The sequence below is a fragment of the Lagopus muta genome, chromosome 4 (genome assembly GCF_023343835.1).
Source record: "Lagopus muta isolate bLagMut1 chromosome 4, bLagMut1 primary, whole genome shotgun sequence".
NCBI classification, from domain to species: Eukaryota; Metazoa; Chordata; class Aves; order Galliformes; family Phasianidae; genus Lagopus; species Lagopus muta.
The window spans coordinates 48379965-48398290 of record NC_064436.1 but is presented as its reverse complement, the minus strand read 5'-3'; the positions used below and the strand labels follow the sequence as shown (position 1 = coordinate 48398290).

The 18326-nt window shown below is 35.4% G+C and overlaps 1 protein-coding gene across 1 annotated transcript in view; it reads left to right on the top strand.

Annotated features, from left to right (window-relative positions):
• GRXCR1 (glutaredoxin and cysteine rich domain containing 1) overlaps positions 1-9612 on the top strand; it is a 33669-nt gene extending 24057 nt beyond the window's left edge. Inside the window, exons 2-4 of the mRNA XM_048942080.1 lie at positions 1285-1524; positions 7666-7731; positions 9436-9612. Of these exons, the coding sequence (XP_048798037.1) occupies positions 1285-1524; positions 7666-7731; positions 9436-9612 (483 nt within the window). The remainder of the gene's footprint in view (positions 1-1284; positions 1525-7665; positions 7732-9435) is intronic.
• The last annotated feature ends 8714 nt before the right edge of the window (positions 9613-18326 follow it).

Below are 18326 nucleotides of genomic sequence, written 5' to 3'. Positions count from 1 at the left end.
AGAGTGAGAGCATATGAAAATACCTTTTGAAAGAATGCTGTAAGACCTCCTTTTGGTTACTTCTGAAAAGGATGAACTGTGCATTCCTGTGACCTACTGACTAATTTTTGGTGGTCTATGTGGAGTACTTGTCCTTTAAGCAGAGGAAAAGCTAATTCTCTCACTTGGAATGTGTGAATAATATGTGGAAGAAGAGTCAGTTCTGCACGAGAGATATAACAGATTTTAGCTAGAAAATAGGATAGTGAAAAGTAGTTTTCTATTTATAAACTTCTTTCCTAAAGGAAATTAATGCTGACCTATCATAACAAGCCTCTTTTCTGAGATGGGAGATGGGAAATAGGTAAACTACAGACAGAGTCATAGAATTATTAAAGTTGGAAAAGACCTCTAAGATCATCTAGTACAACTGTCCACCTATTACCAAAATTGCCAACTAAATTGCATATGGTGGCAGTTATAATTCTAGTGATCTATAAGTGATCTGGAAAATTCATATCCCTGCAGCATTTACATTCCTCAAATGTCTTCACTGATGAAAGGAAAATTGAACTATAAAAATTATTTTAAGTAACTGTGGAAAAATGTCAAGCCTGCATTCTAACTTACTATGCCCAATGGAATTGAACACTGAATATGCACAGGAAGCACTTTCTTTAGTGCTGGTTGGATTTTATAGTGTTTTGACTGGATACCTCATTAAAAATTAGGGATATATCTGTCACTTCTGCAATCATGATTTAGTTCAGCATAGAGAGACCTAAAATAGGTCAGTGTTGACTCAAGTTTGTTACGAAGTTTCTAGCTCCTTCAAGCTCTTTTCCTTGCCTAAAGGAGACTGTTAATACCTGAACTAGCAGCTCGGATTTAGCCTGGCATTAGCAGATCAGTTTGTACAAACAAACAGGACTCACAGTTTTAACAGAATCAGACAGCTCTAAAAACAGTATTTCTGTTGCATCTTTGAAGAATTTGTGCTTTTGCAAATGAAAATAAACTAACTCAAAGCATCTTTCAGGTTGGGGAATGTGAGTGAATCTGTGCATGCCACAACAGCAAAAGGGCTATTACTTATTAACATCTGGAATCTCATCAGGATCTAAAATATGTCTATTTATTGACAATATTGACAACCTTATGTTTAAACTTTTTTGTGCTTAAATAATATTTTTATGATGATTTTAATGATATTCCTCAATATTCGCATGCTATTACAGCAGTCAGGGAAATAGACTGTTAACGTTTCATGAACTGCAATGGGAAACTAACTTTATTTCTTTCCAGGTGTCTACAGTGCCAGAATTTGGCCGCATAGTAATTTATACCACCAGCCTTCGTGTGGTGAGGACCACTTTTGAAAGATGCGAACTGGTTAGAAAGATATTTCAAAACCATAGAGTTAAATTTGAAGAAAAAAATATTGCTCTGAACAGCGATTATGGAAAAGAACTTGATGAGAGATGCAGGAAGGTGTGTGAAGCTCCATCCCTCCCAGTTGTGTTTATTGATGGCCATTACCTTGGGGTAAGTAAAGCATGAATCAATGAAGTCTGTAAGAACAAATGTAAATTGTTATGTTATTAGTGACATTGTTTGCAGTGTTGGAGTGATAGGAACTCTGGTATACACTAGTAGGTTCCATGCAAAGACAGGACAGCTGGTGAGAGGGAGGGAGGGGAGTAAGATCTAGTAATTTCATCTGAGCTATCCTGTGTTTCTTAAAAAAAAACAAACAAACTTATTTTGTAATTGAAACCATGAAAATCTAGAGAAATTGACTTTTTTTCTTCATGAGAAAGATGGCTGACCCAAGAAAATTAATACACATTGCATGATTATTTCATTTAGTAATATCTGCAATGAATATGAGCCTGTCTAGCGGCTTAGGGCTTAAGAGCTTGAGCATGCACTATGTGGTGTATCAAGAAACTATAATCAGCCGAACATTGTTTTAAATACAGAATTGATTAATACCTAAAATCTAGCACTAAAAAGAGAAAAAAACTGCCCAAGGCTGCTCTGTTGCAGGAGTAGAAAACTATAATTAAAATTTGTACTTTGTGGCAAGGAAACCACCATTTTGTTCAGGCCTGTTCTTTAGAAATGTTTTCCAGAAACTGAAAAGAATCAGAGTTTTAAAGCAAAAAGAAAAACACACAAAAAAAACCCTCTGTAAAGTGACACACACACACACACAAAAAAACAGTCCGGGAGCTTAGAAAAGGTATTTGTCTCAAGTGGTAAAGAAGTAGCAATTAGCACCAACAGTGAGTCTATGATTTGCAGAGGCAAACTGTATTTAAACACAGCAGGGCTGGTTTGTTGGTATTATAAAAGATTTAAGTAATGAAATAAAATGCAATCAACAAACAGCACATAATTGATGTTGAGGACGCAAAGAACACTCAGGCACCCTTTATCCCTTTTTCTGGGACACTGGGATTCTGCCAAACTCTCAGTGCTCTACCTTTCCATGAGCAGCTCACTTCTCCAGACAGCTGCAGAACCTGCAGAATGGGCAATGTGCAAGTGGGCATCAGCAGACAGAGGATTTCAGTTCACAGTAGTGACTGCTTTTATCAAAGTTCTGAGACAGACAGCTCTCCATGGCACTGCTACTTTCAAGAGGAGCTTAAAATTCATCAGGATTTGGACTAAGCTTTGCACAACTAATTGGCATGTTAAATATATCAATAAATTAATCCACATGAGCTATGACCAAGTTCAAGAATATCTTGCTCCGGTCCGTTCATCAGAAGATATAATTTAAAATACTGAAATGTACTGAATAAATTATTTGCTCAGCCTGATTACAGTCATTTTTGTACAATGGATGGCCCTTTAATTCACTTTTTTTTTTTTTTTTTTTTTTAGAGTAGCAAGGGAAATTTGTTTTTAATGGAGAAGCAACAGTATAGCAAGCAATATAATTTATTTAAAACTAAGTATTTTGTGGAATATCTTACATAGGTGTAGAAATGAGAAATGAAGGAAAGTAAATGAGGGAACCAGTTGTATAAGGGAGAGATGTATCTGGCTGTCAAACTACCTGCTGGCACCAGCAAGTAAAAAATGAAGAAAGAATTCTGGTTTAGAAAACATCCATTACGATATGCAAACTCTATTCATATTGTTTAAGGAAAGAAAAAATATCTGTTGATCTAATAAAAAAGAAAAGAGGACAAAATCAAATCAGTGAGGAAGAGTTATAATTTGCAGGCCAGTTTGCATGCTCTGAGGGTTACGGTTATTTACCCATTCTTCCAGGATGTGGAAGCAGTCACTCCAGCTAGGCCAGGCTGGACGTGGCTCTGGGTATCCTGATCTAGCACTAGCTGTCCTCATTTGTTCCAGGGGAGTTTGACTAAATGGCCTTTAAGGATCCCTTCCAAAAAGATTTTGATTCCATGATTCTGTCTGCTGCCTTGTAGGTGGGGTGGGTATTCGCAGGGCAGCACTGTGCTGTCCTTGTGTTTCAGTAAAGTGTAATTGAGAGCTCAGTGCATAATTTAGTCTTGTTGGTGACTGTGGATATTCCCGTAACACCTTTTTGTGACAATTATCTTCTGCAGTACAAATGTACACAGAAATCCAGAAGCCTGGTGTGTTTGTAAATTAATCTTTTTTTTTTTTTTACCCTCTCTCTCTTTAATTTTGAATATTTATTTCCTAATAAATCCTTTCCTGAAGGAGATTGTATGTAGTAATACAAAAGAGGATCTATATTGAACCAGGCACCTTTCAATGAATCATAAGGATAAAAAGCATCCTCATTAAAGTATGAACAGTTTTGAAAGGTGACAAGATTATTTTTAATGAGATAAATGTAACAAAAGCACTGGAACAAAGCTTATGAGCATGTGACAAAGAACACGGTATTTGAGTTGCTCAGAAAGCTTGATGGGGCTGTGATGTAATGCAAGCTGTGTGGATAAATCGTCACAGGGCTGTGGAATTTATCATGCCTGCACAAGGGGAATGAAACAAAACAGCTTCTTGGGTAGAAAAAAATAAAAACTGTATTTAGTCCCTAGCAAGGGAAGTCCTGTTTGCTGCAGTACTGCAGGTTTATTAATCTCTTTTTTTTTTTTTTTTTTTTTCAAGATTGAATCATTGTATATGTTGATACATGCTCTCTAAAGATCAGTGTTTCAGCAAAATGCAGGCTCTTTCTTTCTGCAGCACGCTCTTTACCGTCTGATCCAATTCCCCCCATACCCTTCACCAGGGGCTGTCTCCATCTGAAATGGAATTATGCCATCTGCTGGGATATCAAAGCAGAGTGAAAAATGATTTCCAGAAAGCAGAAAGCAACATGGAAAAAAAACAACACTGGAGCATTCATTTACTCTTTCACAAAGACACCCAAGATTGCTAAACATTTATGTTATGTAAAGCCCCCCCCCCCCCCCCTCCCCCCACACTGGAAAAGGGACAAAAATAAAGAAAATAGAGTCTGTCCTAATAAACATATTTGCTCACTGCTTCATAATTTTAAAACATAATTAATTCATTTATTTTTCTCTTTAAATATATGACTAAATGCCAATACTTAGATATCATTTGAAACTACTCTAAATGTTTTCAAATATATACACTTATGATAATTATTTTTGCAAAGAAACAACTTCCTACTTAGTTTCCTCAGCTGAAATCAATCTACTATGGTGTGAGATTTTCAGTAAAAATATTTTCATTATTTATTACTATTTTGTAAGACTGATGAAGCCATTTTTGTAATTGTTTTTAGAAAATACCTGTGTAAACTATAATTTGTTATTCAAATAATAACACTTTCCTTTTTGCTTCTTTCCAGTGCCCATTTATGATTAGTAGCTCTCAACTGCATTCATGTTTTACTATAGTAAACATATTTCCTGGCTTTTCCTTGAGGGGTAGATGTGAACGGCTCTGTGGCAGTAAAGCTATGATACGATTGTTGCATTCACTCACATGTTTCTCCTGCTTTGAAATTTCAGGAACTGTGAGATTTAATTGTATGTCCTCTTAATAAGAAATCTATTAGCTCTTTGCATTTCAAGTATAACATTTCTGGTGCTTATATCACACTGCAGTTACACTTTTCTCAGTTTATTGGCAGATTTCCAGGTGTTTAATCTCATTCCATACGTGTTCACAAGAGATACTTGGATTCAGCTGTTCCCTACAAACCACAAAGAGACCAAGATTGGCTTCATGCCCATCCTCATTTACTATTTCTGTGCTGTGCTAATTTTTCCCTGTATGTAAGGAATGATGCAGAAGAGAGTCTACTTCCCCATGTCAGAAGGCATTCTAGTTCTGCCAAACCCATACACAAATAAAGATGCATCCCATGATGAGGAATTATATCAGAATTACACCATGGCAATGGTAACAGGTTACATTCATGATAGATGAGCATCAGGCTAGTTTAACGACAAGACAGATCTGGTGTAGTAGGTTATTTACTGGGCTTGTCCTAGTTCTGCAATTAGTGGGACCATACCTGAAATACGATGCTAAATACTGGATAATCTCAAAGGAAAACAGAGAAAATAGTTTGAAGAATAAAAATGGCATAGCAAACCATTTGAATGATTTAGCAAAGTCTGCACATAGCATTTATCTATCAAAAAGAAAGCAATCACCTCACTGCAGCCCCTGGGCTGGACCGTGCAGATAGGTATTTAAACTAGGAGATGGGGCATTAGCAGGCTGGAGCTTGGAATATTTCCCTGGTTCACAAAACTGAAAGCTCTCCTCTCTTGGCTAAATGTTGTGGCCCTTCTAAGTTGTGTTCTTGATGTCCATCTTTAGATGAAAGGCTCTTAACTGTGACACATCCCTTTGTGGTCAATTGCAGACTGACCACAATCTGATAAAAAGAGGCATCACTCTGTGATCAGAAAGCAGCTGTTGGACTTATTTAACAGCTGCTTTAATTACTCCATTAATTACAGACACTGCACATTAGGCTTCACAGATTCAAAGGGTAGATTAACCTCTGCAAAGTATCTTTTATTCAAATTTCACTTGAGGCAGACATTAATCAAGAGGACATATTTAAGCACTTGAAAATGCTGATAGTCATTTGGAAGTATGGTTTTTAATTTTAAAGACATACTAATGAGACTTTCCACTTTGGGAATAACACAGCTGGCTGACTGAATGTCATCTGAAATATAAATCCTTTGAAATATCAATCTATTATAAGAAACCTGTCAGACTTTTAATTACAGGCTTCCCAAAGCCAGTCAGTGTCGCTGTACAGTACCATTGAATCACTAAGCAGAAGTCACAAGAATGGTTTCACAAGAAATGATCTCCGCCTGCATGAGGGCAAATCAGGGCTTGACCTGCTTAGAGAACTTGCAGTGCTGCAATTATATCTGCAAAGCTGCAAATCTTTAATGTTTCTTCCTTGTGCAGGCAGTGCAAACTCTCCCAAGCCAGTGCAGCGTGTTTGAGCCTGAGCTGTGCATAGTTCTCAGCCACAGGCAGAACTGCTGGCCTCTTTCCTGCCTGCTCTGTTCCTTGGAAGATGTGACTGTGGTTGACTCAAAGTAATGGCTAGACTGATCTGTCATATGCAGCCTGCCCCAGAATCCTCTTGCACCTCTCTGCTCACAGATTCACCAAAGGTGAATTTTAGCAGTCTGGGCTAAATTCAGGGACAAGGAAAGAGAAGAAATGCAATGGCATGAACACGTTACTTATGGCCAATTGTCCTCACCTGTGAATAAGCATTTATGCTTATTCACACTGAAGAGATGGAAACCTATGCCTCGCCTCGCCTATGCTCTGCTACTAGCTGGCTTCATGACCGTGCCATTCCTTTTGTCCATGACTAGATTTCCTCACCTTTTCTCACTCTTTTCTGAATCACTGACTGAAAGCATCTGAAAGCACTGGTAGTAGTCAGAATTCAGTGTATTTAGTTGTATAACTAATGTGTAAACAGTCAAATACAGCCCTCTAGTTACAGATGGGAAATAAATTAATTAAAGAAAAAAGGGAAAAAAAAGTTTTATATCGTCTTTAACACCTTCATTATTTTTTTTCTCTAAAAATTTATCGTAATTTACTTTCAGAAGGAAATAAGAACTACCTCAGCACTGCCTTTGCTCAGCTCACAGAGCCCTCAGAGGCCCAGTGTATTCATATTGAATTATTATTATTCATTATTCATTGTTGTGTCTGACTTTAATGTCGTTACAGTATTTTCATTACACTTTTTCTCCTGTTATATATTCAACATATTATATCTTAATTCAATACTCAGCTGCTAGAATACTTGAAATAAAATTTTCTCCTCTCATTTATCTGCATTCTCTGATATGTTGTATATTTGAGTAACTGTAATTTCTGACGTAGTAACTAGACATATTTTTTACTCTGTCAGGAGGCGTACTCTGTAAAGTAAAGTGAACACAACCAGAATTTCCAAGCTTTGTCACTTTTTATGACGGGGAAATGCAATACAACACTTGGTAACTAACCTCAGACAGTTCTACCACAGCTGCTATTAGGTTGTTCCCTCCTTCTAGCTTTCCTGAGGTTGACCTAGTTACAATATACCTAATGTGAATCAAATTTGTACTCAACTTCCTTAAATCTTCAAGACCAAATATTCTAATCATCTCAGGCTTTTCGTGCTGACCTTTTTCTTCTTCTTACTAATAGGGTGCTGAGAAAATTATGCTAATGAATGAATCTGGGGAACTGCAGGATCTCTTAACCAAAATTGAGGTAATTGTATTTCTGCAATTAATCATAGGGAACATACACTGAATATTTACAATTGAAAATGCTTTTCTCAGCTGATTACTTTTCTTCTGTTACAAAATGATGATTCCAAATTGAAATTGATTAGCTAACCAGAAACTCTCAAACAAATGTGTACATGCAATTAATACATGTGGAATTATTGTTGTCTGAGAGGATAGCTAGTACCTCTCCCCAGCATTTTTTGTTAGTTTGGAATAATTGTCCCTGTATGCTGCCTATAGGGAGGCCCTATGACATTAGTTCCAAACTCAGTGTAGTCCTAATATTCACACAGCGAATACAATTAAAAGACAAAAGATGCCAGGCTACAGCAGGCTATGATAACTGCTTACTGAATACAGTAACTACTTTGAATACGTAGTTACCTGCTGGGTTTTAATCACAAAAAATGGTTTTGCTACAGTTACAAGGGACAGTCATGTTTCTTCATTACTGAAGGAACAGAGAGTGGTTATAGAAACAATGTGTTCCAGAGAGAAATAGTGATTTTTTGAGCCACTAGGATAAAATGTTTCTTTCTTAGCTCTCAAACTCAGCTTTCTGCATGGAAAGGTTGTTACTTAGAAACATAACAAGTAATAATGAATTTAATTATTGAAATACTAACATTGTATTAAAATTTTAAAATTAATTGCAATGATGAAAGACAAGGGCACACCTGAGCTAAAAGTAATTGATAGATTTGCACTAAATTTTTCTAAGCATTGCTTCTAGAGTAAAACAAGTCATTTGTCCAGTAAAGAAGAATGGAGGAAAAAACAAACAAACTGAAAAACCCCTTCCAATACTCCATGCTACTGCATTTCTAGTTGATTTGTCCCCCATAAAAAATTCCCATATAACTGATTTTTGCTTGATAGATGTATATATTGCATAATCTATTGGTCTTCCTATGACTTCTCCTTATCTATAACAATAATCTAACAGAGCAATAAAACACATGGCAAGAAAGAATGATGTAAGTATTTTGCATATCTAGTAAGACCAAAATACGCTGCTTTAGATAAATTTGCACAATAGCTGCTGAGTATGAGCCAAAGAACTGTTGTATCAATAGTACTGTCAGGTGAAGTAAGTAGGAACGCACTTCTCCATTGCAGTATGAGTTTGGAGCAGAATAATATACCACCACTAAGCAATCACTTAAATTAGCAATACTTTCATCAAGTATAGCTTAAACATGCCTTCAAAATCCCTTTCTGTGTTCTCTGCCAAATAAATAAATAAGTGAAATGAGAAAAAACATTGTTTTACTCATGAATTAGGACACCTGAGCAAACCTAAGACTTGCGTGCAACAATTTTCTCCAAGTATAACATGAGTAATGATGATCTTTCTCTTTTCCACATAAAGCTTCAGTGTTCTAAACCCATAAACATGAAGACACTACTTATTTCCTAAAGCACTGCTTGTCAGAAGCTAGGATTTCTTTTTACTTTTTACTTATTTATTTATTTATTGTATGATCAGCTCTAACTTTAATAGGAGCATACTCAGCATAAGAATACAGGTGATGAAAGTAATAATATGTTAACATACATTGATATAAAAACCAAAAAACAAAAATGTGTTTCTGAGAAGCTGTCCCAGAGGCCTCTTTTTCCAAGAGCTTATGATGGTTGACAAAGTAACATTTTGATCTTTCTCACTTTCTTCCTTGAGCAGAGAGTCCATCCTCATGAGTGCCTCTCATGTGGGGGCTTCGGTTTCCTTCCGTGCTCAGTGTGCCATGGGAGCAAGATGTCTGTGTTTCGAAACTGCTTTACGGACTCATTCAAAGCCCTCAAGTGCACAGCTTGCAATGAGAATGGGCTACAGCGCTGCAGAAGCTGTGCAGGTTAAAAAGGGCATCTCCACATGTGCAACTCAATTTTATTGTACTGCAGCAGTTTGTAATACGATTTTTTTTTTAAACAAAAAAAAGAATTTATCTGTTTATCTAATTCAGTCAATAAAAATCAATTTATAGTATGCTTCTGTTGGTTTGGTCATTGGAACACTTTCAACCTGTGCCTTACTATATAATGAACTCTGTGGTGTTTGTTTCTACATTGATAGATAGATTTGTTGTCTACCAAACTTACTGTGCTTACATTTGAGTATGAAGTATTCCCTTCTTCTGTGGGTAATCATCAGCTACACCAAACAAATGAGAAGATAACATAGCATTATATATCACATGGAAATTTCTGATATTCAACTTAGTAACAGTTATGGATCAAGGTCTGGTCTAGTGCAACTGTTTTAGAGCATTTGTTCTTTCCAACAGGGTCTGTGGTCAGACAACTCTATCACTGCATAGAACTTCATCATTTTTGGATGATTTCCCCAACAGTAACACAAAAGAATTAGGAACAAATTAGGAACAAAGCAGAACAAAACAATTTTCTCCACTTTTCATAGAGTCATAGAATCACCAATGTTGGAAAAGACCTCCAAGATCATCCAGTCCTCATATGATGAATATTTCCCACTAAAACATGTCCCTCAATACAACATCTAAACATTTCTTGAACAATTCCAGAGATAGCGACTATACCACCCTTCCGGAAAGCCTGTTCCAGCACCAGATCAGGGAAGTTTTCCTAATGTTCAACCTCCCCTAGCACAACTTGAGGTCATTTTCTCTTGACCTTTACCAGTTACATGGGAGAAGAGGATGATCCCCATCTCGCCCCAACCTTTCTTCAGGTAGTTGTAGAGAGTAATAAGGTCTACCCTGAACCTCCTCTTGTCCAGACTAAATAATCCCAGTTCCCTCAGCAGCTCCTTATGCTGCTCTGGACCCCTCCAAATCCACCTTCATACCACTTGCTATAACCAGATGTGGTTGTTGGTGCTAAGAGTTGGACTAACTTATGTTTTTGAAAATTTGAATATAAAGGACAAACATCTATTCTATGAGCTACTAATTGTGCAGGCTCGAAAATGCTGTAAGATCCTACAGCTTCTACAGTGAGGATCAGAATGAATGTCTTGGTCTTTTACATAACATGAGAGAGATTATATTTTCTATGGACGACATCCACGAATCTTAGAAGCACCTCAGCTATAAAACTGAATTGCAGATGTGTTTAAATTATAGGCGTATGGGGAAGGAATAAAAAAACCCAGAAAATATGATTCCCTTCTAATATCAATCTGTAACTTCAATTTCTGGCTAATATTGCAGCCCAAAATGGTGTGACTAAGGAATGAAATGTAGCATAAAGCAGAATAGTGATGTTTAGAATCATCATTTCTGTTACATGAAAGCTATTTCTTAAGCTAGTAATATACTATGGCTGTAATAGCTAAGTGTATTCTCAGCAGTGAATACTACACTTCATGTGGCATAAGCAAACATGTTTTTGAAATTAATTTTCAAGAAAATAACAGTGTATTTGTAATTCTATAATTCCAGTCTCCACCCCAGAAAAGACGTATTGCATGATGAGATAGCTCATATCACTGTTCTTCCACTGAAGCATTACAAGGAAATATTACTGCAACTGGTCAGAGCATATCAAATATTTTCAGTGAAACCAAGTTCTTAATTAATCTGGAATAAGGGTTTGAAGATGTTTTCCCAATGTTCTAAGTGATAAGAAAAATCATCTTCTTAAGAATGAGATGAATACACTAAATCTAGTTTATTCCATGAATTACTGCTAAGGGCCAGGCGAGAAACATAGAGAAACTACCTTAGCCTTGACACGGTCCTTCTAGAAGAGATATTTCACTCCTATAAGTTCCTACTATGGTGAAACCTCCTCATTTTTCTATTTTGAAGAAGGAATTATAAAATCAGGAGTTCAAGCACATATATATATTTTTTTTCTCCAGAGAACTTTTAAGGAAAATTAGAAGATAACATAATAAAAACACAGAGCAAATTATGTTCAGAAATAGAGAATTCCCAGGCACTTTATCTTTCAAGAAACCAATGACAAATTTTTACTGGCCTTTTCTCTTCAGCTATGTTTTCATTATAACACACTGGAAAAAAAAAAAAATGTTGCAGGAAGATGTTTTTACTTCATGGTTTGCTGTCTTTCCTAGAGTTTTGGGTCTGGCTTCTTCAATTAGCCTGGAAGAACATGATACAATGGAATAACAAGACGACCAAGAAATCCCAGGAGCCAGAAACAGTATTGATAGCAAAAGTTAAAGGAATAGCACTTCCTGTTGTAAGGCATCTGGCATCCAGAAACATGACTTCTAAGCTAGTATGAGATCGGAGAAGGAGTGCATTTCTGTTCTGATTTAAATATGCATAGCTTTGTTACATCCAAAGTTTTGAACAAACGGAGTCAAACTGAGGAAACTTAGAAAGAAATAAAAAGGGTGTTTCAAAGAGAGGGAAAACAAAACAGAGCAAACAAAATAAAAAGTACTGAATGCTATAGATGACATTACCTGGCTAATTTGTGGAAAGGGAACAATTGTCCATTGGACATCAAAGAAAGAAATATCTGGACTACTTTTTATGAGTATGCTCTCATGAGCATTCTGACTTGTCTGAGGTGAACAATTAGTCTGAGAACTTATGTGATAATTTGGTGACCAGACAGTGATTTGGAACTTCTTTCAACTTTTCTCCTTATTTGCCTGACGTTGGGCTTCAAGGCTGCAACAGCAGATTTTCACCCACAGGCTTTGACCTACTATCTTACTCTTCTCATTAATCATAACGATCTGATAATTTTTAAGAATGGAATGAATGTTCTTTAAGCATTGGCCGTGTCACACTGAGGAAGAAATTCATATTTTAAATTTCAACAGATGACTGCACGTTGAACAAACCTCTATGTAATGTCATCCTATGTAGACTCAGGATGGATTTAATTACAGTAATGCGTAAGTAAATTAGTCACTCTAAGTGATAGGATCACTTAAGCAGAATTTAAAATCTACTCACTTCATTTTCTTTATGTTGACATGCTTCATAGTGATCATTTCTCACTTGCACTACACTTGCACTAGGATTTCCCAATTTTATTTAATATATCATATTTAATACATATTTGTATTTTTACTATGTTGCAGAGAAACTTTTTTCTCTATTTAAATAAAATCACAATGAGCATTTTTTTTTGCTGTGGAAAAAATCCATCCATTTTAAAATAAGAAATACTGTTACTGAGAGTCGATTTACATTCAATCACTGGTTATTTCCTTGATGCACCATTTCTGAAGATACATAGACTTCTACCTGCCAGCCATCTACTCTAACAACTTATTTTATATTTATTCTCAATTAGAAGATTTTCTGTGGCAATGTTGCATGGACATGATTGTGCTTTTAATTCCTATCTAAAAGAATATTAGACATGGAGCTAACATTTTTTCCTATTTCTAACATTTACTAATTCCAAATACACTCCTCTCAAATTTAGGAGAATGATTGTATTGACTTAAACACTTGTTTGATTGGGACTACCCCATGTTGTCTTTACTATTGAAGCACTGTGAATGTCTGACTTACCAAATTAATTTTATTATAGTGCATAGCATATTTGTATCTTTTAAAATAATGAATGTGCCTTGAGATTTTCACTCTGAGTTAATTTGCAGGAATTCATAGTTATGATTGAAAACAATGTGACAGGTCTTGAAACACGAGAAATTTGTTCTGTTACAAGTAAACTTGTATTTCAATGAAACACTAGTTTTGACCTCATTGTCATATGAAAAAGTAATTAAATTCCTGAGACATTTTGGTTTTTATTCATGAAAACAGGGAAATAATCTTACAGAGCTGAGTTTTACAATTTTCATGAGAATATTTATAATGGTGGACTCTGGTTATTTTTTCTATCCACTGCCTTTGTGTTGTATTACATTTAATTTTATACACTTCACTTAGTCTTAGATACATTATTTGACCACAAAAGCATTTGACAGGAAACATTTATGCCCTAAATAATTTAGGAAGGAGAAGAATTTAGTCTGCATATCTTACTTTAAATAATTTAGAGATTATTGTAATGGTCATTGTAAGCCAACAATGATTTGAAAAGTAGAAGTTATTAGAAATAAATTATTGTATTTAATCCTGTTTCTCTTCCTTCTAGTGTTAATTTGCTAAGGGGAGATGAATTAGGAAATAATTGCATTAGAAGGAAAGAGCTGTAAAACAAAAAACAAAAAACAAAAAAAAACAACAAAAAAACTAAAAAAAAAACCTTGCAGCTTAAGCTTCTTCTAACTTATCTACTTTGCTCTGAAAAATGGCTTTAAAATAAGCTCAAAAGATTTATGAAATCCAGTAAGTTCACTGTTCAAGAGGAGCCACACTGCAATAAGACATATACTACCTGCATTGTGTCTCTCTTTGAGGCCTCATTTTTTCCACTGATAGGAGGATTCTCTTTTTTTGAGAACAATTCAACATCAAGCACAAGAAGTTATGGATTACTGTCCTGAAATTTGAAAATATACAAATATTTTTCAAGATAATATCCTCTAGTAGCCAGAAAAGGGCTATATTCTGATGTGGAGAAAAATGAAATCTGATTTTATTTCTCAAAACACACAAGGATATATGACCCCATAGAAGAGCTGACTACAGTTGTTATTTTTATTATAGATCATGATCTGTTCAAATTAACAAATGAGGATCAGTAAAAAATCTTAAAAAAACACCATTTAATTGCTAAGATTACCACTTAGAATTTACTCATTTAATTTATAGTATTACATCTGGTAGATGATTCTCTTGTCTGTTAGATATGGGAGAAATTTCTTCTTTAAGACAGAGTCTCACAATGGTTATTTGTGCATTAATTTTCCCTTCTGTGACACCTGGAAATAGTGCACCATAGGACACAGATGTTATACTTCAGAAAAATCAGCCAAACCTGTGGGATGATAAGTTTATGCTAAATCTTTTGCATCAATAGAGCTGCACTGGCAACCAGTGCTTTCTACTGCCTCAGGAGTCTAGTCAGCAGACAGGGCATAAAATCAGTGCCTTAGTCTGTAATGTCAAAGGTCTCAGTAAAAGTCTTTTTGTGTGTGTGTGTGTTAAATACAAGCACAAAAAAACAATAAACAGTCATTGTAAATACTCATGTATTTGAGGTACTCTAATCATTGCTTTTAACATTACATGCAAACTGATGTTAATTGCAGGCTGATATTTGATAAGTTTTATCTATCATCATGATAGAAAAAAAAATTATGTGGATACCATCAAGTAATAGAAATGTACTTTTAAACAGAAGTAGGATGTACCTGCTGTTATTCTATCCATCAATTAAAATCTTGAGAAGATTGGTACAGATACAACAGAAAGTTCAGGCTGTAATTGTTCTTGCTTAGTGTTTTGGGACACCTTTGCTTTTCAGGGAGTCCTCTCGTAATATCAGCTGGCACTGCATACATTGCAGCCAGACAAGTGATGTACTATCTCCTTTCTCCATGTCCCATATTCTTTTACCAGCCTGGGACACAGTGAGCCCAAATTTGCCAGTCTTACATTCTCTACTAAAAGTTCACATTCTGTGTCAAATAAAAGTTAAAAACAGAATTCTTTCCTGTTTTTATAGCCAATCTTACAGCACATTTTTCATAAGCAGTACGGTTTGAAGAACTCTTTAATATTCTTCTGCATTTATTTTCCAGACCTTTAACTGATCTATTACAGTAATAAGCATGTCCTATTTCAGCCTATACTTCTTGCAGATTATAGGATGTTCAGTAATGCCAAATATGTCATACTGCACATTACAGTTACCTTCAATACCTCAGAACAGCTACTTACTACATTGTTTATAGACTTGGGATTTAGCCATAAGTCCTGTTGCCCTGCCTAGGAGATTTTCTACTACCTGTCTTTGCTGTGGTCTAGAATACTTTGCTATACCATAATTTGTTTTTAATGTTTGATCCTGGATTCACACAGTTCATATTTTCTCCTTCAGACAGTTTGTCCATCCTATTTAGTAGAGATAGTCTATTCTACTCTTTCCTACTAAATTTTCAGCTGCTGTCAGGCTTTGTATTAATTTAGCGTGCACTTGCAGAGCAACAGCCTACTGATAGTGATTATTTTTTTTTCCCCTTAACTTCACAGTGAGCTTTCTTTTCAGGAGTTTTAGAAAACTCTTTCAAAATGACTTCCCCCCCCCCCCCCCCCCCCAATGTGGAATTCCACATAGATAATATTTGTAATAAAGGAATTCTTGTTAGTGGATCTTAAAGTATTTCATAAACCTTGAAGGTCATCACAGCAGTTCTGGATGGTGAGTCAAATTTAGCAGCCCCATTTTAACATCCCAGCTTGCCTCAGCAGCAGTGAAGCAGATAAAATTGATCTGAATTTCCACAAAAAAGCAATCATTGCTGATGTGTAGGTTCACATAGATAATTCTGGGCAGAAATTGGAATTTACTAAAAGCTTTACGCACCCTAACATATGCTCTGAAGAACATTCTTCCTTATTCCTATTTTTTACTTTTTTTTTTTTCTTTTTTAAAGAGAATAAAATTTTATTTTCCAAAAGCTTCATATTGGAAAAACTATGAATTCTTTACTTTCCTTATTTTCTTCTTCATTTCATACTGCTAAGATGCCTGGAAACAATTAAATTGTTAAGAATACTCATAGCATGGTTGATTTAGCTTCTACAGTCTGTCTGCGTGCAAAAATCATATATGTTAAAAAGTAAATCGAAAATTCAAGCTTTAAGTTTCACTTAAGTTCCAGTTAACACTGAGAAGCAGATAAATTCAGTGCTCATTAGAAACATACGTCTGCTTAGATAGAAGAAAGACTGGTCACGTTTTCTTGTGTTTAGAGGTATTTGATTCTTATTATCTCTTCTAACGTTTTCAACACTCATGACATTGAGGGTTTTTTTTTTGTTTGTTTGTTTGTTTTGGGTTTTGGTTTTTTTTTTTTTTTTTTTACACAATAGTGCATTAGTATCATATCACATCTACCGAAGCAAGAATTCATGCTTCGTACTGAGAGGTCACTACAAGTTTTTGGAAAAATTTGTCAGTTCTGAACCTTATTTTGCTTGGTGATGATTTTTCTCCTGCAAAATGGGCCACAAATATTTTATCTTGCCATTTTGCACAGAGATATAAGAATTGTTAGGCACTGTTTTCTATTGACATAATATTGGAAAATGTCTTATCCGCAAAGGACAACTACTACCTTAATTGCAAGAGAAAGAGCCAATGACGACACAAAAATAATCTCAGTACTTCATCTAATTGAAGTAAAAACAACACCCTTCCTGGAAGAAGTAGTTCATGTATTTTGCTATTAAATGAATCTACCAAATTGAGATTATTAGCTAAAAATGACTTCTTATTACATACTTTTCTTCTTTATATATGTGTAATCTGTTCAGAATGCAGTTGAAAGGAGATAATGAAAAGCTGAGGTAATATTTACCAGAAGTGATATAACTTGTTGGCTGAAAGAAAACCACAGAGCTAAACACAAAGCTACAGTCCCATTTTCCTTCCTTTGTTTCTGAAGAAAATAATACAAACTCTTGTTCCATTGTCCTCATGAATTTGCTTTGCTAGTCACTTGGTGCCATATGGCATTTGTCTTTTCAGTTACAGAATTCTCTTAGGTGGACCTGAAGCTGCATTCAGTGGAGACATTCTTTGCACAACAGTTAGGATTTTCCCTGACCTTTGCTGGACAAGGCCAGTTAAAATTCGTCATTAATACCTTCAGTCCTGCATGAGGCACAGTGAAAGTCTGCAGCACTTCAGCAAAGGCTCTGGATGCCCCCTTATGCCACATTCCTGAACTAGCAGGATGTCATGCTATGGTAGCATATTGGACTCAGTAGCTCCTACTGCTATCACTGCTGGGGTCCCTCCATGCACAGGCCAAAATTGTCATTACAACTAGGAAAACACACAGATCTTAGGTAATGCTACTGCTATTCATAATGTAAACTTAACTATTCATTATATCAGTAATTTTCTTCCCTTTATAACAAAGAATCTTCAGATGTTCAAAGAGATCTGAATTTTCCCTTATCAAATTAAATAAAAAGGAATGACTATGTGATTCAAGCCAAAATTGTGCAGATTCATTTCTCAATGAAAAAGAAATTTTCTCACATGTAGAGATCATGTCTAATTTGATTTTTGCTGGACATTTTCACATTCCTGCAGGCAAATACTCATTGTGCAACACTGAACACTTTCCCTTTGAAGTACACAACTTGAATTAAATTGTAGCTCTTCACTTGTTTACCAGACCCTTTTCTGTATACTAAATTCATCTCCAACTTCTACTGTGCCAGTAACCCAGCTAAGACAATTAAATAAGAAAAAAGAATCTGTTCCACATAGCAATTACATTATATAATAGTTATATTCCTAATATTCAGAATAGCAAAAAAATGTATGTTAATTCATCACATTACTATAATCGCTACCTTGTAGTGAAATTGAGGAACAGATTTTTTCTATCCTTTAGAACTGACTTTTTATTTCAAAGCAGGAAATTTTAATAAATAAAAGTTCCTCTCAGTCAAATTTTAATAAATAAAAGTTCCTCTCAGTCAAAATCAAATGAGAATATTAAATGTACAT